This window comes from Antennarius striatus, chromosome 19, assembly GCF_040054535.1.
Source record: "Antennarius striatus isolate MH-2024 chromosome 19, ASM4005453v1, whole genome shotgun sequence".
Lineage (NCBI taxonomy): Eukaryota > Metazoa > Chordata > Actinopteri > Lophiiformes > Antennariidae > Antennarius > Antennarius striatus.
In genome coordinates, this window is record NC_090794.1 from 1,630,448 (window position 1) to 1,655,590 (window position 25,143).

Sequence of the window (25,143 nt, forward strand, 5' to 3'; positions counted from 1 at the left end):
TACACTGATGATTATTGATTTCCTCCTATACAGATAAATAACACATCAGGAGCTCCGTTACTGTTTCAGGTGGGGGCTTTTTGTCTTTCCTGACCCACCCACACACACCTGAAGCAGGGGTCAGATGGGTTTTTTTCCGTGGGTTCCACCGATTGGAGGAGGTTCAAGTCACATTTTGTTGGTAAAATATTCAAATCATTGTCTGTTTTTGACTTTGACTTTAGACTAGAGTAGACTAGAGTAGAGTAGAGTAGAGTAGACTAGAGTAGAGTAGAGTAGATTGGAGTAGAATATAGTAGAGTAGACTAGACTAGACTAGAGTAGAGTAGAGTAGAGTAGAGTAGACTAGACTAGACTAGACTAGACTAGACTAGAGTAGAGTAGAGTAGAGTAGAGTAGACTAGAGTAGACCAGAGTAGACTAGAGTAGAATAGAACTAGGCCCCTACTTTGGCTTCATGGCCCAAAGCCCAGCATCCAAACCCATCTGGGTCTAGATCCAGGTGGTTCTCAGCTGCTGGAGCCTCTTGATGTAGACTTTGATCGACGCGCCACCCGACACCCTTTATGAACTGTAATCTGAGGATCACAGACGGGCCTCCGACGCAGCGCCGTGTTTCTGAACGCACACATTTAGACATTAAAATGGAATTAGAATGTGCACCAGCAGCAGGATCTGGTTAATCGTGACCATAACTTGTTTCTCCGTGATTCTGTTTCTCTGATTGACTAACCGGTGGTGAGGATCCTCAGACTCATAACAGGATGCTGATCTACGTCACCCCCTCCCACAAAGACACATGAGCACGGGGTTTCCTCTCTGTTGACATTCTGTTGTGTACTGCACAGTCATGCCTGTACAGTAACTACCACTATATATATGTGTATATACTATATATACACATATATATATATGCATATACAATACACACCAACAGAAACAGTGTGTCACACAGCGACGAAACATACATAGAATTTTTTTGCTCGTCACATATTTAGTTGTTTCTTTACAAAGTCGTTCCAGATATACAAAACACAAGAGAACAAGTAGAAAATCAGCTTTTATACATATCAGGTTTACGTCAGCAACAGAATAAATTAACAAAGATGCATACATTAAATTGATCGAGACACTGCTGGTGAAGTCAGCTGTGTCTTTAGGTTATAGACGATCCATGATGGAGTCCAGACTTTATATCAGCTTCAGACAGGATGGAACCGTGAGGCTGTCTCAGGGCTCTGACATGCAGCTAGACTCCACCTTGATGCCGGCTGAATGCAAAAGAAGAGGGCTGCCGCGGTCCGCTTCATAGACGCTCATCTGTGTCTCCTCTCTGGCGCCACCCTGGTGGCCGGAGGTATGAGTCTTCATCCTGTTTATCAAGTCCTTAATGATTCCGTTGTCCATCTCTGCCTCTGTCGCCATGACTTCGAGCTGCTCCGCCGCCTCGCTCATGTCGAACCTCTCGATCTGGCAGTTGACTCGGTGCAGCTCCTCCGGGGTGAGGCTGCGGGAGGTCGGGGGGGAGAGAGGACAGAAGCCTTGGAGGTGTGCCTGCAGGCTGCAGTAGTGGAGGTAAGCGCAGGGGCAGCGGGGGCACCTGTGAGGTCGTTCGCCGGTGTGGAGGCGTTTGTGGAGCTTCAGGTGGACGAACTGCGTGAAGCGCGCGGGGCATAGCTTGCACTGGTAAGGCCTCTCACCTGAGTGGAGTCGCTGGTGGGTCTTCAGGTTACTGGTGCTGCTGAACCGCTTATGGCACACCTGTGGAAAAACAGAACCGAGGGTAACATGTCATGGTAAGTCGTGGTATGACTTACTACAACACGAGATGACAGATTAGTCAGTTAATTTGCTTATATTTCCTTGTCTTTAAGCTAAGTAGTACCTTGCATTCGTGAGGCTTCTCTCCTGTGTGGACCAGATAGTGTTTCTGGAGGTGGGCCAGCTGAGTGAAGTTCTTGTCACAGGTCTGACACCTGAAGGGGCGCTCCCCACTATGCACTCGAAGATGGACCTGAGGCCGACGAGACAGAAACAGTCTTAACAGTCTTAACATTCTCAGGTTTTCCCCGTCCTTGCTTTAATAAAAGGATGATGAAGAACTAACCTTGAGGTTGGACAGCTGCCCAAAGACTTTTCCACAGATGTTGCAGTCATACCGGATCTTTCCATTCTGCCTGCTGAGGGGGTAGGACAGAGTCTTGTAGCCGATAATCTGCCCATCACCTTTGATATTCCTGAGGTCCATGGCGTCCTCTGTGCTGGTCTGGGCAGCAGAGGTGGGTTTGGAAGGGAGAAGGTCTGAAACGGCAGCCAGGCCAACCGGCGGTGAGCATCCACCTGGTGCGAGAGAGTGCAGCGCTCTGCGGAGGGAGGTGACCATGGATGAGGCGCCGAGTGTGGTGGGTATCGTGGGGTCGACGTTAACATTCCTGAGAGGAAACTGTTTGAAATCCCTGCCGTCATCCGAGGGAATCCTGAGGTAGTCAGTTCTTTTGGATACCAGTTCTCCGTCTATGTGCTCATTGGACGGTGAAAGAACCGGGCCTTGTTTGGTGTTGGACAGTACCAGTGTCAAGTCTTTGTGTCCACTGGCCAGAGGGTGGGGGAAGTGCACATAGCCATCAAATAGTGGTAAAGGTGATAACAGTGATAAGTGAGACTTAAGTTGATCCTGGTTGAATGGATATGAATGAGGTAAAAAGGCGCTGAGGCCAAGCGAGTAGTGAGGCAGGGGATAGGAAGAGTGCCTCAGGGCAGGGTGAAGTCTATCGGGCAGGGAGGCCTCGTGGTAGGGTTTGGCTATAGTGGGGACCTGATTGTGCTGAAAGGTGAAGTGCAAACTTGCGGGGGCGGGACTAACCAGAGCTGGTCTTTTGGCAGCCGGAGGGCCACAGGATGGCAAGCATTGTAGATTTGCATATCTATGGTCATGGACGAACTCTGGGTGGGGCTGGATCGGATAGACTACGTGGGGACAAAAAAATCGCGAGAGTTCTGGACATCTGGGGGAGGCGCTCTGGGGTTTGGAGGGCTCATCTCTGAGGATTTCAGAGACGCTGTGTCCACGTTTACCCGTTGTCTTCCGCTGAGTTTGACTCGTTTCTGCGTGACGAAATAACAACAGAGAAATTATGTCAGAAACAGCCTCTTAAGAACATCGCAGGAGACATCATTATTCGGTTCAGGGTCAGACATCTCAAAGACACGGACTTGATCACGCACACATACTTGATAAGATCTTGGTTCATCTTTACTTTCAGTCTAACCTGTTTTATGCCTTAAAGATTAGATCATTTATGATCCATGTCCTAGACTTGCCTTTGTACTCTTTGAAAGTGGACACCACATGTGAAACAACAGACGCCTGATCAGGACACAGATAGTTCAGTGTTGGTAGGTACAGTAATGTTATTTGCTTTTGAGTACCAGTCAGTATTTTTCACCCCTGTACAGGATGAGGAACTACTTTAAATTTGAAGGTGACTAATAACCCACGGTTTCCACCCACACATAAATAATCCTAAAAGATGCTTGATGGACTAGAAAATACAGCAGAGACGACACATCATCTGAGCTATAAATAGTATTTCCCTCTTAATTCTTCACACAAGGTCATTTTATGAAATCTGGAACCAAATGTGGCTTTAAAATAAACAAACCCTTTAACCTTCTGTCCAGGAAGTCACGAGGAGACATTCTGATTAACTGACGCACTCCAGAGCACAGGAACAAATACAAGCTGACAAACAGACCAAATGAAACACAGACGTTAGCATGCACATTTCACCCACGCTCTTGGACACAATTAGCATCCACTTGCACAAATAAAGAGCAGCCCTTATCTGCTGAGCGCTGCCCTTCCCCCCCTCTCCGAGAGGCCAGGTCTAGGCAAACAAACCGCAAACACACACTGTCAGGAAGTTCAAGTAGTCACTGGAGCGCTTCCTACCTCTCTTCCTCCTCAAGAGCAAAACCAATTGAGGGGGTAGTCCTGCCAGAATGCTGTCAGCACCTCAGGCAGCCTCTTGTGTTCTAACATGAGTACGAGTGTAAATTAGTATTTCAGTGCATACATGAGGTCTCTCGGCTAGAATGTGTTCTCTTTGTGCCAGTGAATGAAAGCCCAAATCCTTTGTGTGTCAAAGCGCTGCCAGCTGTGTGGAGCTAAAAAAAAAAGGAAAAGGTAAACTGAAACACTGCCAAAGTCCTGAAATCCATCTCAACTTACTCCGGTGCTATGGCCATAGCTAAAGACAGCCCTTCTCCACTTTCAGGACGATACTCTCCTCCTTTGTGTTTGGCTTCAACAAAAAGAACCTTGGGTGTGACTCGGTAACTTCTTAAATGCCGTCACAAAGACTCTGTCAGTCCGTCGGTGCTTTGATTTGTTGCCTTACGTCTCAAGTTATAGTCTCAAATGGACGCTACTACCACCGGCACACTTACCCATACTCTCAACAGCCAGCTGGCCCAGCGGGGGGTAGTTACATCGCCGGGCAAACTCTGGGTAGTACCACACCAGGAGCTCCTGGCCCGGCTGAAGAGGTTTGATGGTGTAGAAGTAGACGTCCAACCCGTTTTGGCATGCCACCAGGTTCTGTTCCTCCACGTTGCAGGCCGGGTTGACGTAACGCATCCAGTTGCTCCGCTCCTCGTTTAAACCATCCAGAATGTGGTGCAAGCGACCCTCTGAAAAGACCTACGGAGAGATGGTATGGCTCAGCCGGCGATGACACATCAAGATCCGAACATGTCCTGATGTCAGAGGCTTCCTGACTAAAAATTGTGCGTCCTTTCAGATGAGATCAGGGCATCCTGTGTTTGTGGTACCTTTGTTTTCACGCAAGTATCTGCTGACCCTTTAAAAAGCTGTTGCGTTCAGCTTATTTAGACTATTCCGCCTCCTTCCATTCAGGCCTACAAATCTATTCTTTATCTGCTCTTTGAAGCTGTCACTTGAGTCATGGCTTATTGCGAACAGATTGTCTGTGTTATGGCTATTGCAAGTTTTGGTAAGGGTTGCATGATTTCAAGGTTGCTGACTATATATGGAAGATGTCCCAATGCTGCTGATTCGTAACACAACAGTTCTCAGGCTGAAAGCCACTTCCTCGCTTAGTCAGTGCGAGAGTTTGCGAGTGTAGAGAGGTGGCGGACGCGAGGATGGCGTATTTACGGGTAGTGACACCACAGTGGAGAGAGAGAGGAGAATCGCTGCGTCACTGAAACCAAACAGCTGTGCGCGACCTTCGATAGTGGAAAAAAAAGAAATCGGCAAAAAGCGAGCATACACCTTTCAGCTCATCTGATCTAGTGACATTTTAAGGTACCCCTGCAACGACGGGCAAAGTCGCACTTTCACAGGATGTCACAAATCGACCACAGACACTAAGTCATGCTACGCCACAGCCAATGCGAGTTCTCCAGATGGAGACACAGGATGTGAAAGGCTTTGAGATACACAAACAGATGAATTTCACATCTAAACATGCAAATCTGGGCAGTCTCGTTGCACGCTTACCCTCCAGAAGTACTTTCTGTCTGCGTCTTCGAGCAACTTTTCATTGGTGTAGATTTCCCCCACCACAGGACCGAAGCGTGTCCCCTTGGGAATCAGCTCCTTACTGGTCACCCCAAGCACCTGTTTGACAAGGAGGACGTTAAATCAGCAAATAACAGAGCAGCTCACAGAGTGGAGGCCTGAGAGAGGAGCCGGATACAGCCAGAGAAACATAATTAGAGGGATGAGCGTCTGTGGAATACAGCCCATTTTATCGGACTCACCACCTCTGGCTTATTTCTTGGTAATTAGCCAGATTGGTTCGCTAAAAATTGTCTCGTGAGAGTTGTTGTCTCCACGAAAAAGCAAACCAAGCAATTAGTTTTTACTTTTATTTCTCGATGTCTGTCTATAGGTTCTTAGTTATCCAGGTCGTGGTTCTCCAAAGCTGATTCAACCAATCCACTAGATTTCAAGAAACTTTCTTAAAGTCCAGTGGATTGATTTAAACTTTTATTTCTCGGCTCCAAACAACAAAAGTCATTCCAGGTTGCGACAGAATTTGTCCTTTCCACCTTCCTTCCTGAATATTTCATAACCCGATAGCCAAAGTTATCTTCAGTTTCTCCACCGCATGAAAAATTCACTACTCCTCTTGTTTTGTTACCTGTAGGTGAGAAATTGTCTCGAGCCTTCCAGGTGTCAAGGGAGACTATCAGGTGTCGCAGGCACACCCGGTTCAGGCACCTGCACCTCAATCTCCCCTAAAAGCAAAGGTAATTTGTTTGCTTTTTCTTCTTGGGGTAGTGTTAGCATTGTGTGTGAAGATGGACAAACTGCTGCATGCTTAGCCAGAAGTTTTATATTAGTTTTACTTTCATCTTTCACAGATTTACGGTAAACTTGTCCTGCATTTATTGGAAGATCAACAACAAGTAATAAACTTTGCATGAATTACCTTATCGTTTCCGTTTCACCAATGAAATTGGTGAAATTGGGTTAATCTTTGATCTCTTTAATCACAATAGCAACCACAACCTTGTTAATGGTGTTATCCGTGAGGGTTGTCGCTGTTTACGGCGTGATTATGTCCTGGGAATCCGAGGTAGCTACTAATCATAGAGACCTGAGGCTGTGTGCTGACAGGCTCACCTTTGTCTGTGCCTCAACACATACAGAGCAGAAAAGCAAGGCTGAAATTAGACAACAACTTGTCAAGTATTTCCCGCCTCAGGACGGATAAATGGATGGAAGGATGTCGGAGTGACGCAAGAAGTCGTCAAGTTACGCAAAACACAGACAACTACCGTGCATACCATTCAGACGGCTATGTTCTCTGCACCATTTCCCCGATTTTGAAACAGGACGATGACACGAAAGCCCCTTTTCGTTGTTTCTCTGCGTACCTCTGTGGATCCTCTGCGGTGTTTCAGGGCCAGGTTTCTGGGCAGCGATCTCTCGGCTCGCGTTTTTCCCTCGCTGTTGGACTCGTCCTCCGGGGGCAGGTCTTTAACGACGTAAGTGCACTTTTCCTCAAAGTCGGCTTCGCTCCACGACGTCACGTCTACATCCACGTCCACGTCCAGCGTGTCTGGCGTTGCTTTTGGGGTGATCCCTGAGCTTTGTGGTGACCTCTCGGAGGTTAGCATGGCTGCAGCGTGCTGGGAGGAGGAGGAGGCCTGCAGAAGAGTAGACAAAGGTGAAACGTCCATCATGTGATCAAGGGCGACTTTTTCCATTCACGCTAACATGTTGGGGAGAAACAAAGACAAACAGTTCAAGCACAAAGGGTTTGGAATGGGGACTAAAATTAGGATGGAGAGCCAGTTGCCCCGTGGAGGAGGCACCAAAGAATCCAACTTTCCCATAGTCTTCTACACCGGACAAACAAACTTCAAAGCGCAACCTTTCGTGCCTGCCGTCCCATCGCCCCCACTGTCCCGTACATCCTGCGACTCTTCAAACGCCACCCCTGGGCTACGAGGGCGGTTCCTGTGCACGTCAGCCCCGGAGCAGGACCACTTTCACAAGGAAATCAGCACTCCCAGAGAATCAAGCAGACTTCCTCTGCACCGCCTGGGGCTTGGCTCTCAGCCAGTCCACACGCTCTTTCTTTCTTTCTTTCTCTCCGTCTGTTCATTTACTATCTATCCCTCCTTTCTCAGGAAGATTACTGCCTCGCCCCGAGGGTGTAACGTCCCAACCGATGGGATGAAGCAGTGAAGAGCAAAAGAGATGGAGACAAAAAAAAAGAGAGGCAATGCTCAGAACATCCTTCCTTCTCCAGTTTATTTCTGAGACACATGAGGTCTGTGGTCGGCGAGATTCGGTAGGCGATCATCTGACTTCAGTTCCCTGCAATGAAACAGAACTTCAACCCAGTTGAGCACTTGTTTTGGTGTAAATCCTGCAAAAAAAAAATCAGCCTCAACAATCAGATTGTAGTCTGGACGTTGGAACGACGGCCGTAGTTACGAACATCTCAGCTTTTTCTGGAAGGGAAATGAAAGATGTATTTAAAGCGCAACGCGATGAGATATACGGTCGAGGTTTGACCCCGGCTTCTCTGAAGTGTGTCGCCACAGCTGACGGCGTGGAATGACTGTCACCAAGAGTGACATCTCACTCCGAAAGCGGCGAAACCGTATGACACGTCGGCTGATTCTATCCAGCAAAAAAAAATAAATCAAGAGTTGAGTCAGAAGCTGTGCAGAAGGAAGGCTTCACCTCTGATGGTCAGGTGCAAGACACACACACACACACACACACACACACACACACACACACACACACACACACCAGGTGAGGTGAACATGTGTGATCAACATCCTGTTCATGTGCCACACTTACTGGGAAGCCTTGAGAGGAGCCACACATAGAGGAGCCCCTGGGAGTCCACCTTCCTGTCTCCTCTCACCCGGTGTCTCACCCGTACTTGAAGTGAACGCTCCCCTCTCGTCACTCCTCTGTCACTTCTGGCGCGGGAGGAGGGAAGGTGTGTGTGTGAGGCGCTCACAGAAATACACTCCTTTTTCCTCCCAGGCTCCCTCCTCCTCCTCCCCTTTTTGCCCCATGACTCCTCCTCAGAGAGTGTTTGTGTTTTTATGTGTGTGTGTCATTCTCTTGCCTCCCCCCCCTCCTCCACACACACACACACACACACACACACACACACACACACACACACACACACACAACCCGAGGGGTGGGTTGTCACACAGCTATGTCCGGATCAGACAAATACATCTTCATTTTCTGACAGTTTCCCACTTCATCTTCGACCTGTTGTTGTCTCAGAGGTTGTTTGAGGCTATCAGTCCACATATGTAATGGATGATACCCCAGAAAATACACGGGTCCCACAATTCTTATTCCTGTCACTGAATTTTTTTTAAAAAAAAAATCAACTTTTCTCTCAATTTCCACAATAAGAATTAAACTTTCAACGCTTTTTTATTGTGAAGGAATTCCTCATCCGGCTGCAGCTGGAATATTTCTGCAGGAGAGGAAACATTCCATCAAAACTTCCCGCCTTTTGCCCAAGAACAAAAAATAAATTAAACTGCAACTTCCCGTTAAAGCTTTCAGACTTTTTTATTAATCAATTGCTCAATTGATTAAAAAAAAAAAGTGACATCATCAGCACCTTGTCAAGGTAAAACATTCAATTTCCACTAAAAACCCTGATATGAGAAGTTTTTTGTCCGCTGAGTCTTTTCTGTCTTTCATGCCCACTGTTTTGCCTGTCAGGCGCGTGTCCCGCCACCCCCGTGCGGTTCTTTCTTGGAGGGTGGGGGTTCAGAATGTGTTGATACTTGTGTCGTGCTCTACCCTGCCCCCCCCCCCCCCTAGTTCCCCTCTCCAAAGCCAACATTTGCCTTGGCTGCCTTCCAGCCCTGAGACTTGGCTGAATGTTGGAACCCGTCGCCCACGCGCTCCACATGTGACATAACGTGAACAGCAGTCATGCATTCGGTCTCGTGCGTCGCGCCGGAGACTCCGTCCCGGCTCGTTGGGGTTCAGCCTCTCCCTGGTTTCTGCGGTTTCTCGTCCTCCTCCTCCACTTCCTGTCCCTCTGCTCACACCTGACCAAGCTACTAATTACAGCTGCTGACATGAGCCACCATGTAATTTAGAATCCACTTCTCTATTGCTGCTTTGCTCTCTCTCTCCGCGCCTTCAGTCATGTCATTCATCACCTGCTATTGAGCTCTCCTCTTCCTCAGCCCTCCTCTTCCTCCGTAAAGCCTCCTCACCTCGGCCCTCTCTTCACTGCGTCTATCACTCAGACGTACTCAACGGCTAATTCATATAATAACAGCAGAGCTTCTGGCACGAGTCGCGCTAAAAGGGCCCAGAATGCACTGGGAGCCTTTGTGGGGTGGGGGGTGGGGGGTGGATGTTTTCAGAGAGTGGGAACGAAACTTGAGTGGACGACTTGATGTTTGACGTGACATTCGTACAATGACAGCATGATTAGCAGGCTTTTAACACACGTATGACGCAGTCCGAGGACCTGTAGTTACTGAATGGAGCCCTGAACTCTGTCTGACAGGTACATGAACATTTAAGGCAGGACGATATGAAGACAGCGTCCTGTCACCTGTCACGCTATACAAACACATCAACCTAAACTTCATAAAAACTGTTAAATAGTTCGATAAATATTTCTCTTTTTGGATGAAGTTTGAATTTGAGTTCGTCAGCTTTAAACCTCTACGGTGCCTTCGGGGGCTACTGTAAAAGCCGAATTTGCCTCCGGCCCTGTAATTTCCATGCTTGGTTCTCGACCTGCAACGACTGATTTCTCGCGGTGGGACAGAGGACGACCCCTCCTACCCCGTCGCCTCCTGGGATGACGACTGTGACTTTACGACCCGGTACTCCCCCTCTGGGTTTCCTGATGTTTTGCGGCTCATTCACCCTGACGTTTCTCCTTGGCAAACTCCACCATTACCAGAAGTGATTTTGATTTCTGCTGAGAATTCATGCATTTCTTCCAGTCTCACGTGCTAGAAGTTCACCTGAGGCCACAGGTGCGTCATTATTGAGCAGACATGAACTTTAACGAATGTGTAAGGGACACAAAAACATGGCTGTAATTTGTCTTTCTCCATCCTCTTTTCTCTCTTGCCTTCCATTTCAGGTGCGATTGTCAGCACCGACGCTCAACCACCACCCACCTAGTCCACCAACCACTTTCCGTCAACCGGCGGATGATCTCCTGTTGACAGGTCGAGGGTTTATTATGATGGTTTCAGGGCCAAGTGGAATGCTACCGTACTCCACAGCAGATGTCTCCTCAAATCCTGACAAAACCACCCACGGTTATGAAGGGGGGGGGGTGCTATCCCTGCTCTCAACTGACCGGCGACATAGACATGTACAGCCTGTGGATGGGGGTTCCTTAATTCGGCACAGGTTGTAAACTTCACCTGCACAGACAGGATTTCCAGGTGACCGTGAGACTATTAAAAGACTTTTATAGATGAAAAGATGCCTTTTGATTGCTAATTATTATTAGCAGACACACTGTTAACTTCACACGTCACCCAAACGCCATTGGTTATCTAGACGAGAACCATAGCGCCAAAGATCACGGACAACAAATCCGCATTGTCTCGACCAGGATTGTTACTATAAAACCTTCTGATTTCTCCATTTGTTCATTTCAATACATAATTTATAAAACATGCGGAAGCAGACAGAACCTAAACCACGCTCCTTCTACTGGCTGGTTGATCCATGATTTCATCATACTATTAAAAAACAACAACATCCCTTTTCGCCCACGCTTCCAGGTCTATCATCCGCCATTCCCCATAGATCACCAATGCTGACGTCAACTTCCTGGTATTCCTTTTAACTGAACTTCAGCAACAAACACTACAGAGACGCCTTAAATCTGTCCACCCAAAGGCGCCTTATAACAGTTGCACTTAAAATACAAGCGATGTTTGTCTTTCTACGACGGCGAGTCCCAACATTTGTCAAATAATCATGAGTCACTTGAAGAATTTCCCTCTGTTGTTGGATATTTTTTTTTTTCCAACTGTGAGACCTTCTGAGGAGGTGTCCAGCCCCAGGAGTCCCTGTACCTGCCTTCATTAACAGTCTCTTCTCATTATTTGGTCTTCCTCTTGATTGCTAAGGCAGATTGTACTACCACTGGCCATATGGGAAAGGTACCTCCGGAGCTTCAGGCGTGTCATCAAGCGATGGAAGAGGACATGAAACTGGCACCATGGGTGAGAAATGGACCAACGGTGGACTTTAATGGTCTTCTCTCTTTGTGTTTATGTCTAGTTGTCTCCCAGTTGATTCAGCGCCGTCGGCCTCGGGCAGCTTGATGTCCTCAAGACGTATTTTTGGATCGCACTTGAACAAAGACTCTCCGACATCCCGAGCTGACAAAGGTAGACGCTGACCCTTCATTATCTGATGCGGTGCAATTGTTTTGGAGTTGACCGCTATCTGAATTCACATTCCTAGCTTCTTAAATCCTGGCGCCTATCTCTTCACGTTCTTTAAATAGACTTTATCGCGCCAGGAATCAAGTGAAACCTGTTCGGCAGAAGTATCATTGCATCAAATGTAAGACAAGAAGCACTTTCATTTGTTCCACAAAAAGTTTGCCTTTCGGGGAATACCAATTAAACCCTGGCAAGAGAGAAGATCGATCTACTCCCAAATCTGAGCAGTTAATTTTTTATTTTTTATTGCAGTTACACTCTGCAGACCGGCTAGCTTAGCTTAGCATTAATGTTAGATTTTGGATGGCAGAAATAAAGTTAGCCTTGCTCTATCTGAAGCTAACAGGAGTGAATCTACCACCTAAAGCTAAAAGATGAGAGTACTTTTATAATTTAAACCAAACCGCTACATGCTGCTTATGCTGCTAAGCTAATACTATAGCAATAGCAAACTGTTAGCTTGCTTTCTTCTCTTTTTTTTTAGCATTTTCTGTCTCCTGCATCCTCCTTCCTCACACCGATCATCGTCATAAATGAATCCTGTCCCTTCTGGTCACGCCCACGCAACCTCAACATGCTAACGTTTACAAACCGCTAAAATTAATGACAAAACTGCATGTAAATTAGCTTTTCATTTAGCCATACTGAAGGCACAGATAAGCAGCTAGCCTGTGACCGAAGCTAACCTAACATGAGCATAAATTTAACTAAACCTCTAAATCTTAGAAATAATAGATGAACCATTTTATGTTGCTGGCTGAGTCCGTCTGTGCTTCAATGCTATCATAAGCTAATTATTTCCTAGCTATATCGCAAACATGATGGGGATGGATGAAATAATTGACACCGATTGTGTTATCTGTGTCGTATAATGTGTTGTTTATGCTAAGCTAACGATCTGCTTCCTGTCTGAAGCCACACGTGAAACGGGCAGCTTCCAGCGGGGCAGACTTTACTTTACAGGTGTGTGTTTTGCATTCGCAGACTGTGTGTCAGTGTGACTTTGTAATTGTATCACCGGGTAAGCAGCACAACAACAGCAACACAATGCGATGCGTTTAAACGGTTTAAACGGTCTGAGTCAACCGCTCAGGAATGGTGTCCACTATAAAAGAAGCGACAAGATCGGTGACATCACCAGGTGCCTGCGTGTCTGTCTACACACCTCCGTCTGAGTCTGACACACACTCTCTCCATCCCAGAACCAGTCAGACGGCACCGTCCTCCACCTGTCTGCAGCACTACCTGGCCCAGTCATTACCCGGGTCCCAGATCCTCGCTGTAAGTGCACATGTCAACAGCAAAATTACAGGCCATGCTCTCACACGTATTTGTTTTGCTGTTAAAAGGGCAGTATAAGTCTGCACGCAAAGTGATACGATCTATTTCCTGTCGTCTCTTCTTCTGTTGTTGGACAAAGCCAGAAAAGGTTCAAAGTCCAGACAGAGAAAAGGTCGACTAGCGGTGATGAACACATCAAGACTCTTTGGTCTTTTTGGTTCCAGTTTCTCTGGTTTGTATAGATTTGATCGCTAACCGTCCTCTCGTTTCAAGTCAAGCTTTCATTACAAACCATTCTCTCCATCCTCATTCTTGTCTGACTAATTAAGTCTAGAAAGTCTCGCCGGATGTTTATGGTATGTTCTGAAATGTCAGACTTTGGCAGGAGAGGAGATTGGCACGTCGACGCGAAGAGTGCTCTGACGAGTTCGACCGGGGAGAACACGCACTTCCAGAAAGGAGATACAAATTGTTTTTACTGAAAGATGAGCAACTTCCAACTTCTCGTTAACAACTGTTTGCGTGAATAATCCGCGGTGCGTGCACAAACGTTCAGTCTCACCACACATGCACGCCTTGTTGTTGCAGAAGTGTTCTTTTATTCTCTGCTCTTTCACCACATTGGCTTTGGGCTACCTGGGCGCTCTCTTTCCCTTTTCAACGTGAAAAGTTCAAACAATGACGAAGTTCTCTTCTCCTCCGGGCCTCATTGTCGCTTTTATTGTGTATTTTCTCTTGACTATATGTCTGAACAAACCTGATTGAATATGGAATGACTGTCAACATTCGAAAAAGTCTTTTGCGCAATCCAAACACCAGCTAACGGTCGCTCTTTTGTTGATCAGCGTGTTTTGCCTTGGCATCGGTGAAACTAGAACGTCCTCAAATACCAACCTGCAGACAAACCACGTGTTTCTCCACGAGAAACGCATCAAACGTTTCCTATCATTTACGCCACAATCGTTTCCGTCTTCCACCTATGGTGTAATTTCCCCCTGCCCGAACTGGATCCTCAATAACATCCTGTTGTCTGGGGGGGGGGGGCATCTGAGGGGCCCGGGTCGGACTGACCCTCCACCACATCACAAGTGGGATAGGACGGAGCAGACAGAGGCTGTTATCCAGGCTAATGATAGCTGAAAGAAACAGGCAGGAAGCTGCGATCCTCTGATCTCTGTATTTAAAAGCGTCCTTATTATTGCTTGCGTATTGTCCCTCTGGACTGCAATTATTAAATTGAAGGACTGGGATTCGACCGAGGCAGACCATTTTAGCCGAGGTGTGGCAAGATATCATGAAAGGAATTGCGATACTCCTCGTTGGGAACAACGGAAACGTTTCTAGACGGCACATAAACGTCTGACCGGATCAATGTATTCAGCTAACGTTGGCCGAGGCGAAGACCAAACCTTTATTTAGTGATTTTAGCATTGTTGTTGTTGTTGTTGACTGGGCGACAGTTTTGTAAAAGAGACTTGCAAACAGGAATTGAAATGTCTTCCAGCGACATTATTTGAACTTTTGAGATCCGTTGGTTCAGTGGGTGTAGGTTCTTTCTCCTATTTGTTATTTGATCATAATCTGGACTAGTCTTCATGAACCTTCACCAAAATCAGCTCAGTTTCCTAGTTATGTCTTTGCAAGATACTGTCAACCCCTCCATATTTTGTACGTTGAACAGGTATCAGCTTAGAAGACAGGCTTCCTCTTGATTGACTGACAGGGTTTACTGGTTTGTCTTGGTGCGTCACGCTGGTCTATCTCATCGTTTTATTGAACCACAACAATGACATAACCTCAAACAAACAGCGCTGGAGCAAAGCCATACAGATTTACGAGCGAGTTCACCTCGCGGTAACCCTTCCCAGTGGGACGCAACAGGTGGTCATCCTCCTCCGTCCGCCGCGGCGCAGACAGGTGCTTCCGACCACGTTGGACGGATCACTGTTGACTCGGAACAATGGGGGAAAACAGCGGAACAAGAAGGTCTCATTCACGCCTGGCCACTTCCAGCCAGGACCGACTCCATGGCAAACACACAAATGTATAAACCAGAGTGTTCTGTGGGCAAGAAAAGTCCATATTTCAACGCAAACACAAACAAGATCAGTCAAACTGTCAGCGTGGAAACAGAGGCATCGGAGGACAATGGTCCTCTGACCCATATCTGAGCCTGGAATAGGCAAACAGGAAGAGATCCCCTTTGCATAGAGGGATATTCCTGACTTTATTTTAAGGAAGGAGAGAAGAATGGAGCTGGAGGTGGAGGAGGGGGGAAGCATCCTCTGACCCAGAACATCCACCGAACAGCATCTACATGAACAAAAGTTCACAGGAAGAGGTTAAATCTCTTTCCTGGGAGCCGAGAAGGCCGTCACCTCGTCACAAAGAAAACACCTCTTGACTTTTTCTTCCTCCACCTTCACGTGCCAGAGGATCTACTATGATACCTGACAGCTCTGATTGCGCTTTGTGATGAATGTGAAAGTAACAACACTCTGGAATCTCCCGGCAGACATCTGACTGTAAGATCTGCGCTGGTATCCAAACAATGTGTGTCCTTTTCAACTGAAACACCAGCGTGTAATTAACCCTGTCAGAGAAGACTCCTATCTGCATAGCTGCGGAATGACATATGGCCACGACTCAACGTCGAGGAGGAATAAACGAAAGACACCTAATAGGTGTGACTCAGGTTTTTAGCATTCACCCCATACACAACTCCTGGAAATGTATTTTCAGTTTTGTGGTTCCAGTAATTTTCTGAAGTTTCCTGCTGCCTCATCTCGTGAGCCATTTTAGGAAGGATGACGGAGGTAATGATGGTCAAATCAGGATTGAGTGATTACCTGAGGAGAGGAAGGAAGACGGGACGGGAAGAAGATGAAGAGTTGACCTCTATCCCCTCCTGTCATACAGATAAGAGGAGATGATGGAGATTCCCACTCGGATGACCCTTAAGGTGCGAGGTCATTATTAACATCTTCATCTTTGTCTTCGGGAGACATGGAAAAACAAATTCCTAAAAGTCATACATTTAGGTTACTTTGAATCCAACAGCAATTAAACTGATGTTGAATTGTGCAGCAACAGAATTCTATTATTATATATTTCTATTACGCATTTCTATCCTGTGTTCCAAAAAAATCAGACAAGCAATGTCCCTGTGGGATTAAACCCATCGATAATTTGACTGAGACGCTTATCAGGAAGAATCAAACGAGCTAAAGCAAGACTGTACCCACAACAACAGGCCAGTGTTGACTTAGTTAAATACATTACCCACATCAAAACCATGAATCATATTCGTTAAACTCAACAGGTTAAGGTTAAGCTCCAGGTTATATTAAGTGAGAACATAGGAGTTTGAACCTCATGTCCACATACTGTGGTTGACGGGGGTAGCGGACCCTAACAGACTGGATAGAGCTCAGTCACTAGATGTTGGAGAGGAGGTCATTGTCCAAACTAAGGGTCATCATTTGTAAATAAGAACCTGTTCTTAATTGCTTGCCTGGTTAAATAAAGGTTAAATAAATAAAATAAATCTTGGACAATGAGTTCTACCCACTGTACAAGACACTGATAGGACTAAGGAGTACCTTCAGTAGCAGGATGACCCTTCCTAAATATACAACTGAAAACTACAGGAAGTCATTCCTTCCTGTGGCCATCATGCTGTATAATGCTTCACTTTAATGTGCAGTGACGAGGAGGAATGAAGCGGCAGTAAATGTGCGTATCTGTACATGTGTTTATGCATTATAATAATAATTCTAAATGATCTACTCTTGGTCTGACTTTTTACTTATGTGCTGAAACGGAGTGACTGTAATGAAAAGTAATTTCCCCCTCGGGGTTTAATAAAGGATTCTTATTCTGTGTTTCAGAATCTTTTCTAGGTGCTGTTCTCTTAAGTCACCACCAGGGGGCGGAAGCGCCTCGGCTCGCTCCTCCAACGAGCGGCCGTCCCCTCTCTCCTCCGCCCTCGTTGGCTGCCCATCACCGGGACTTCTTCCGGAAGCCTCTCCGCCTGAAGTTAATGTTTCACAGGATCCCGGGGCTCCTTTCCAAACCGCTTTTCCGGTCTGCGAGGCAGATTTTTCCCCCACGAAACTCCCGAAAACTGACCTCCAGGATGTCTTTCCAGTACCCGCAGGCTTACCGCGACGACTCGGTGGTGAGTCGCTGCCAGCGGCTAACTAACCTAGCATGCTAACGAGCCGGGATGCTTAATCATCACGATGTTTCATTCATTTCAAAACGGGCGTTTTGTTAGCATGCTAATTAGCCTCAACCTGGGTTCATTTTGACAGGTTGAAGTTAGCCGTTTCCTGCTAGCTTAGCTTACAAGCCTGCCCGTAGCAGCTAATGGTTATTGTTATCACTGGTGCTAATTAAAGGGGATGTGTTAGCTCGGCTCGGCTAAAGCTAGCCTGTCAGCGCTAAACCGGATGTCAACACTTGTTTTCAGATGGAGGATTATCACGGAACCAAAGTAGCGGATCCGTACAGCTGGCTGGAGGACCCGGACAGCGAGAAAACACAGGTAAAGATTATTATCAATGTCTGTTAAAGTTGTTGTGAAGTGTAGGAAATGAAAGTTCTTTTTAATTTCGGAACACAATGATCAATAACCCGAGCCCAGATGACCTCAGAGGTCAAGTAACTTCCGCTTCCGGTGTCCCAGACCGGCCCTGAGGTTTTTAAATGTACAGGAAGTCGGTGTGAGGATGTAGAACCAATCAGTTCAGCAGGTGGATCCATTGTGTGTGTGTGTGTGTGTGTGTGTGTGTGTGTGTGTCCCAGGCTTTTGTCAGCGCTCAGAACCAGCTGACGTTACCGTTCCTGGAGCGCTGCGAGGTGCGGGATCTGTTCAAGGAGCGCATGACCGAGCTGTACGACTACCCCAAGTACAGCTGTCCGTTCAAGAGGGGGAGCCGGTGAGGTGACACCTGGACCGGGTCGACCCCCCCGGACCGGTTCTGAGGTTCAGACCGGAGCCACCGTAGATTAATCCATCAGAAGATTAGATTTAGTTATCGATTCATCGTCTGACTCTCTTTTGAGGAAACCGTGTCCAGTTTTTTTTAAACTTTTATTTGACCCGTTGTGTATTTCAGGTACTTCCACTTTTACAACACGGGCCTCCAGAACCAGAGCGTGATGTACGTGCAGGAGAACCTGGACGCCGAGCCCACCGTCTTCCTGGATCCCAACACGTTTTCTGATGACGGGACCGTCGCCCTGCGAGGTACCGGGACCGCTTCCATCACGCTTTTTATTCTTATTGTGCCTTTTGGGAAAAGATTGGGAAGTAATGCGGATTAAATAATTTACTGAGTCAGTTTTATTTTGAACGAACTCCAGTCAATAAACCAGGAAGTAGTTCTAACTTCCCAAAGTCTGAACGGACTGCTAACGACGCTAACGGCTACTGTCGCCGCTGATTGAAGGCTACGCGTTCTCCGAGGACGGGGAGTTCCTCGCCTACGGCACCAGCGCCAGCGGCTCCGATTGGGTGGAGATCTGCTTCCTGCGGGTGGACGGCGCCGCCCCCCTGGAGGACCGGCTGGAGCGGGTCAAGTTCAGCTGCATGTCCTGGACTCACGACGGGAAGGGACTTTTCTACAACTCCTACCCCGAGCAGGAGGGCAAGAGCGACGGTGAGTTCAAACCCGACCGTTTCTTTATCCACTTCCTGTCGACGTCTCGTCGGCGTCATCGCTCCAACCCCCCCCCCCCCTCCAGGAACCGAGACGTCCACCAACCTGCACCAGAAGCTCTACTTCCACGTTCTGGGGACCCCCCAGACGGAAGACGTGCTCTGCGCCGAGTTCCCCAACCACCCCAAGTGGATGAGCGGAGCCGAGGTGCGTCTCAATCATCCGGCGGGTGGGGGGGGGGTCTGATGGGGTGATAGTTTGGGTTCAGCGACAGCGTGTCCCTCCCCAGGTGTCAGACGACGGGCGCTACGTGCTGCTGTCCATCAGGGAGGGCTGCGATCCGGTCAACAGGCTGTGGTACTGCGACCTGGAGACGACCCCCCAGGGTATCACAGGTACCTGATGAAGGAGTCTTTAGATCGGGGGGGGCATTATCGCGCTCTGAAACGACCCTCCTCCCTTCAGGACTCCTCCCGTGGGTGAAGCTCATCGACAACTTCGACGCCGAGTACGAGTACGTGACCAACGAGGGGACGGCGTTCACCTTCAAGACCAACCTGGAGGCGCCGCGGTACCGCCTCATCAACATCGACTTCGCCTCCCCAGCGGTGGAGGACTGGAAGGAGCTGATCCCGCAGCACGAGAAGGACGTCATCGGTAGGACGGCGCCGTGGCGACGCCGCCCCAACGGCGTGATCAGGTGTCACTCATTCTCTTTTTTTTGGCGCCCCCCCCCCCCTCCCCGTAGTGTTCGCCACCTGCACCTTCTCCAGCTTCCTGTTCATCTGCTTCCTCCACGACGTGAAGAACGTGCTGAAGATGTACCGCCTGAGCTCCGGCGAGGAGCTGAGGACGTTCCCGCTGGACGTGGGCTCCGTGGTCGGCTTCACCGGCAGGAAGAGGGACTCGGAGATCTTCTACTACTTCACCTCCTTCCTGTCCCCCGGTAGGACGGCGTTCTCGCGTCGGTTCGGGTACGTGGCGGCGGCGATGAGCTCACGTTTCTGCTTCCTGTCGTCCGGGCAGCCATCATCTACCACTGCGACCTGACGAAGGAGCCGCTGACGCCCCACGTCTTCAGGGAGGTGACGGTCAAAGGCTTCAACCCGTCCGACTACCAAACCACGCAGGTAAGACCCGGACGCGGGGCGTCGAACAGGAAGTCCTCCTCCGGTTCTCACGGCGACCCCCCCCCCCCGCCGCGTCCTTCTGTTTTTGCGTCGGCAGATCTTCTACCCGTCCAGAGACGGGACCCAGATCCCGATGTTCATCGTCCACAAGAAGGGCGTGGAGCTGGACGGCTCGCACCCGGGCTTCCTGTACGGCTACGGCGGCTTCAACATCTCCATCACGCCCAGCTACAGCGTCTCGCGCCTCATCTTCGTCCGGCACCTGGGCGGAGTCCTGGCCGTCGCCAACATCCGGGGGGGCGGGGAGTACGGCGAGACGTGGCACAAAGGTGACGCCGCCGGTTGTGTTTTGTCAATTTTGAAGCGTTTTAGCGGGACGGTGACTCATCGGCGCCGTGTTCCTCGCAGCTGGGATGTTGGCGCAGAAGCAGAACTGCTTCACGGACTTCCAGTGCGCCGCCGAGTACCTGATCAAGGAGGGCTACACCTCCCCCTCCAAGCTGACCATCAACGGGGGCTCCAACGGCGGACTCCTCGTAGGTGCGTACACCGCCGCTAACTGAGATCCCGCCGCCGCCGCCGGTAGCATCTGATTGTCTGCCCCCCCCCGGCCCCCCAGCGGCGTGCGTGAACCAGCGGCCGGAGCTGTTCGGCTGCGCCGTCGCTCAGGTGGGGGTCATGGACATGCTGAAGTTCCACAAGTTCACCATCGGACACGCCTGGACGACCGACTTCGGCTGCTCCGAGGACAAGGAGCAGTTCCAGTGGCTCATCAAGTAGGTCAGGGGGGGGGTCAAACTCGTTCAGAGTCCCATCAGCACAAAGGAGGTCCCACAGGGGCCAGAAGTAACACAAATGTCACTACATGCAAACTTAGACTCTGACCTTTTATAACTTCGGGGGCCACGTTTGGCCCCCGCGCCTTGAGTTTAACACACGTGAAGTAGGTGCTCGCCGTGACGACATCACTTCCTGTCTTCTGTCCTCCTCCGCAGATACTCGCCGCTGCACAACATCCGCGTCCCGGAGGGCAACGGCGTGCAGTACCCGTCGGTGCTGCTGCTGACGGGCGACCACGACGACCGCGTGGTGCCGCTGCACTCGCTCAAGTACATCGCCACGCTGCAGCACGTGGTGGGGCGGAGCCCCAAGCAGACCAACCCCCTCTTCATCCTGGTGGACACCAAGTCGGGCCACGGCGCCGGGAAGCCCACCAGCAAAGTCATCCAGGAAGTGGCCGACACCTACGCCTTCATCGCCCGCTGCCTCGGCATCTCCTGGGTCAAATAGGCTCCGCCTCCTCCTCCTCCACGCGTCGGCGCCGTTTGGTTTCTGTCATTCACGTCATCTACGATTAGTGTTAAAGCTCACGTTTACCCACAAGCCATTGCAGTGTGTTTGTTTGTCGTCTCTGTCGTTCAGAAAAACTTTGGGATTTTTTTTTTTTTAAATGTCAGAAGTTGACGGTTACCTAGGAGACGGATTCTGTCCCGCTGTTTCCCGACTCACAACATTCAACGCCGGCGTGCGGCGATCACGGGAAACACGCCAGCGAGATAAGGGAGGAGTCAGGCATCGGCGACAACCGCACCTCCGTTCAGTCGTCAGCCAATCAGCAGTCAGGAGTTTCAGAACGACGCCTTTTATTTATTCTCTCAGCCGAACGAGTTCGGCGTCACCATCCAGACGAGACGGGGACAGCCCACAGGGTTGCTGTGGAAACAAGCAAAAAACAACAAAAATATTGGGAGTGTGTGTGTTGAAGTGTGTGTGTTGGAGTGTGTGTGTGTGTAAATGTAACCCCCCCCCTTCCTGTTTCTTTTGGACTGAAATGATTTCTACCTCTTGACATGTGCTGATTGTTTTCCAGTCAAAGGGAAGAAAACACGACAATAAACAACTTTTGAAACAGGTTCATGATTTTTTTTATAATTCCCTAAATAAATAAATGCTGAATAAAATAAAATACAGACAGTAAATAATAATAAAAACACACCAAAACATTGATTTCATCTCGTATACCTGACAGCTGATTGGTGGCTGCAGTTCCTCTGAACGGCCACCAGGGGGCGGATCCCTCGGCAGCGCTTGAACACGTGCAGCATGAGGGGTGGTCTGTCAGAGGGCCCACGTGGATTACCCATCATGCATGTTTCATGTCGGAAACGTCCTCCGATGCCTCCTGTCACGACCTGCGAGCTCATCCAGAAAAACACCCGTGGAAATAAATCCACCAATCAGGAATCAGCTCTCCCAAATTCATTCCAGAGGAAATTTAAATTACAAAAAAAGAAAAACAAGAGGGGGGAAAAAGGCTTTTGTACAAGAATTTTACACATCTATAACTTTAATTTTAAAAGACATAAGTGTCAGTTTTTATGGTATAAACGGAACACTTTTACTTAATTCAAGGCTGTAAACTTTTCACAGCCAAACTAAAACAAATGTTTATCTTAGGATTTCTATTCAAGTCACATTTTCACTCCCATTTCTTTTCCTATTATTAAGATATAATTTTCCTAAAACAGAGAATGTTATTATTCTGATGTGAAAAGGCTTTTTTCATCATTTATTATCTGTTGTTAAATGTCATTAAAATACTTGAATTTCTTTTAGATCCTTCCTGTCAAAACTTTTCCTTTTGGGTCAAAACAAGAAAACTGAATTTTCATGCATCTGGCAAGTTTAATTAAAACAAATCTGACTTCAAATTATTTGTTTAGAAATAAAATAAATGGTTTGGATCATGGCCGTATGATGGAGGAGGAATATAATTCATTCTCAGCTCTGTTCAAGAAAAATACTAAAGCTTTTAAGAAACATTAAAAAAAACAACAACTAACAGATGCAGTTTTGAAACATAGATTTTAAAATTTTTGTGCAATTATTCCCCAAATAAAGTCAACTAAAATAATTTTTTAAATAAACAGTAGCAGAAAATAAACCTGTTAGTCTGCATGGGAACCTGAACAGTAGATGTTAAAAAGTATAAAATATAATCTGACAAACAAAAGCCACTCATTTAAAATAGTCTAATTATCTTCTAAAACTTCTATTTATGGTGAACAAACATTTCATTCACACTCTAAAAACCTTTAAAGCGAAATTCTTCATTTTTTCAGCTCCATGTGAACTTTTATCTACTTATTCTCCAACTTTTATCCTAAAAATAAACAGTTTCAAAGTAAATGAAAGAAGTTTAACCCGATACATCATGACAACAAAAAGTTCTTATTCATATTCTGACACATCAGAAAGGAATTCAAACTGCAGGTTTTGGAAAAATACGACTTTTACTTACTAGAAATAACTTTTAAACTAAAAAAGAAAAAAGAACAGAAATGACGAAAAAAGTCACCACTGTGTTTTTTGATCACTGATCAATAAAAATAAAACTGATAATCATTAATAGTCATCCGTCTCCACAGACTTTAATTAAATATAAACAGTGCGCGCCCACGTTTATGAGCACGCGCATTTTACATCACATGACTATTACTGTTAATAACAATAATAATAACCGCTAGGGGGCGTGTGACGCGCATGAGCCCGTGTGACGTCACCAGTCAGTTTGATGCTGCTCTTATAAACGTCATCTATCCTACATGAAAAATTAATAAACTCCCTGCTTACGTCATCACGTGCCGACGCGCGTCACGAACAGGCTCGTGACCCCGGTGGAAACGCCCCCCTCCCACCTTAAATTCTGATTGGTTGACGTATTTGAAGCTGTTCCAAAACAGCCAATGAGGGGACACCTGATGCACCCGAAGTCGCAGCTGAGCAGCTGCTGTGGGAACTATATGCCCCCCCCCCACACACACACACACCACACCGGCGGAAGGACACTAATTACACAGGTCAAAGGTCAACTCTATCTATTTTATCTATCTCTGATCTGGGATCAGTTTGGGGGGGGGCTGGGGGTCATTTCTGGAGAAAACGATGCTTCCTGCGGTTCAGCTGTTAATTTGTCCTGTTTTAGGATGGGGGGGTGAAGAGGAGGAGGTCTATCCCGATGGTTCTGAAGGTGCAGCTCCGTAGACAGGCCGGGTGGGGGATGTGAGGAATGGATCTTTATCAAAGGGGGGGGGGGGCTGATGGAGTGGGGGGTGGGGGCTGATGGAGTGCGGTGGGGGGGCACGGCACATGGTTTGAAAGGCCACTGCAGCTCCAGAGGCTGGACGGACATTGGTTCCAAACCCTGACCGGAGCCGCGTTCCTTCTCCCGGTCCATGATCCGGTTCGGGTTCGGGTTCGGTGCCCCGGATGTGACCGGAAGCGAACAAATCTGCCCCTTAACGCACGTGTGCGCGCGTGCGTGCGCGTGCGCCGCCAGCCTCAGCTCGTGTTTCCGGGTCACCATCAAATATTCATCCATGGAAAGTGTGTTTGATTCCAGACGCGCCTGAACATGTGACCCCCCCTCAGTCCGGTGCGTCCGGGTCCAGATCCACTTCAGCGGGAACACCGGGACGGTGCTGCCCGCCACACATCACTCATTCTCGGGGCCGACAGGAGGAGGATGTCCGCTCCATCTCCCACAGGTGAGTCCCTTTTTCTTTACATCCGTTGGTTTTCTTTATTTTATTTTTCTCACTGCGCGCGTAAAATGCGCACTAACCGCTGGGATTAACCGGATTAAACCCGATTGAGAGAGAAATTGATCAAGTGTTTTCAATAAAGTTGGATTGAAGTGGGGAAAAATACCCAAAAACCAACGCGCGTCGTTCAACCTGAGGGGGGAAAAAAGGCGCAGCGGGTTTAAAATAGATCCTTAGAAATAAAAATGAGACATTTTAAGAGAAAAAGGCGCAAAAATATCAACTGTTAAAACGATTTTAAGACTAATACCGGATTAACACCTTTCATACCGGAAGTCTGATGATGGGTTGAAGTGAAGGAAAAAGGTTCGATTCCCACTGAACCCCAGCAGCCGAATAAAAGCAACAAATATCCGCATTTGTTCCATAGTGCGCCCATTTTGACGCACCGGCTGCAGAGGCGCCCACCCCCCCCGGTCTCTGTGACGTCACCGATTTTTCATTCATATATTTGGAGCTTGTTTACGTCGGAAAGTTTTTTTTAAT

At 48.0% G+C, this 25,143-nt stretch overlaps 2 protein-coding genes across 8 annotated transcripts; one reads left to right on the forward strand and one right to left on the reverse strand.

Annotated features, from left to right (window-relative positions):
- Positions 1–1,047: 1,047 nt before the first annotated feature.
- prdm1c (PR domain containing 1c, with ZNF domain) lies at positions 1,048–8,504 on the reverse strand. Of its 4 annotated transcripts, none has more exons than XM_068342082.1 (7): positions 8,354–8,504; positions 6,910–7,182; positions 5,525–5,644; positions 4,450–4,702; positions 2,108–3,105; positions 1,886–2,014; positions 1,048–1,761 (listed from the first exon to the last, which is right to left on the reverse strand). In XM_068342082.1, the coding sequence occupies exons 1-7, from the start codon at positions 8,378–8,380 to the stop codon at positions 1,231–1,233; spliced, it is 2,331 nt and encodes a 776-aa protein (XP_068198183.1). In that variant the 5' UTR covers positions 8,381–8,504; the 3' UTR covers positions 1,048–1,230. The 4 variants fall into 4 exon arrangements, with proteins under 4 accessions (XP_068198183.1, XP_068198181.1, XP_068198182.1 ...); XM_068342080.1 differs by having other exon boundaries at positions 6,910–7,858; positions 8,354–8,475; XM_068342081.1 differs by lacking the exon at positions 8,354–8,504 and adding an exon at positions 7,410–8,186.
- prep (prolyl endopeptidase) lies at positions 6,185–21,966 on the forward strand. Of its 4 annotated transcripts, XM_068342074.1 has the most exons (17): positions 6,185–6,279; positions 10,650–10,959; positions 11,810–11,919; positions 13,179–13,257; positions 17,148–17,437; positions 17,732–17,806; positions 18,067–18,200; positions 18,381–18,511; positions 18,714–18,923; positions 19,009–19,130; positions 19,213–19,318; positions 19,389–19,580; positions 19,672–19,869; positions 19,950–20,053; positions 20,151–20,593; positions 20,673–20,829; positions 21,049–21,966. In XM_068342074.1, the coding sequence occupies exons 5-17, from the start codon at positions 17,300–17,302 to the stop codon at positions 21,409–21,411; spliced, it is 2,373 nt and encodes a 790-aa protein (XP_068198175.1). In that variant the 5' UTR covers positions 6,185–6,279; positions 10,650–10,959; positions 11,810–11,919; positions 13,179–13,257; positions 17,148–17,299; the 3' UTR covers positions 21,412–21,966. The 4 variants fall into 4 exon arrangements, with proteins under 4 accessions (XP_068198175.1, XP_068198177.1, XP_068198179.1 ...); XM_068342078.1 differs by lacking the exons at positions 6,185–6,279; positions 10,650–10,959; positions 11,810–11,919 and having other exon boundaries at positions 13,183–13,257; positions 20,151–20,382; positions 20,462–20,593; XM_068342076.1 differs by lacking the exons at positions 6,185–6,279; positions 10,650–10,959; positions 11,810–11,919 and having other exon boundaries at positions 12,960–13,257.
- Positions 21,967–25,143: the final 3,177 nt, after the last annotated feature.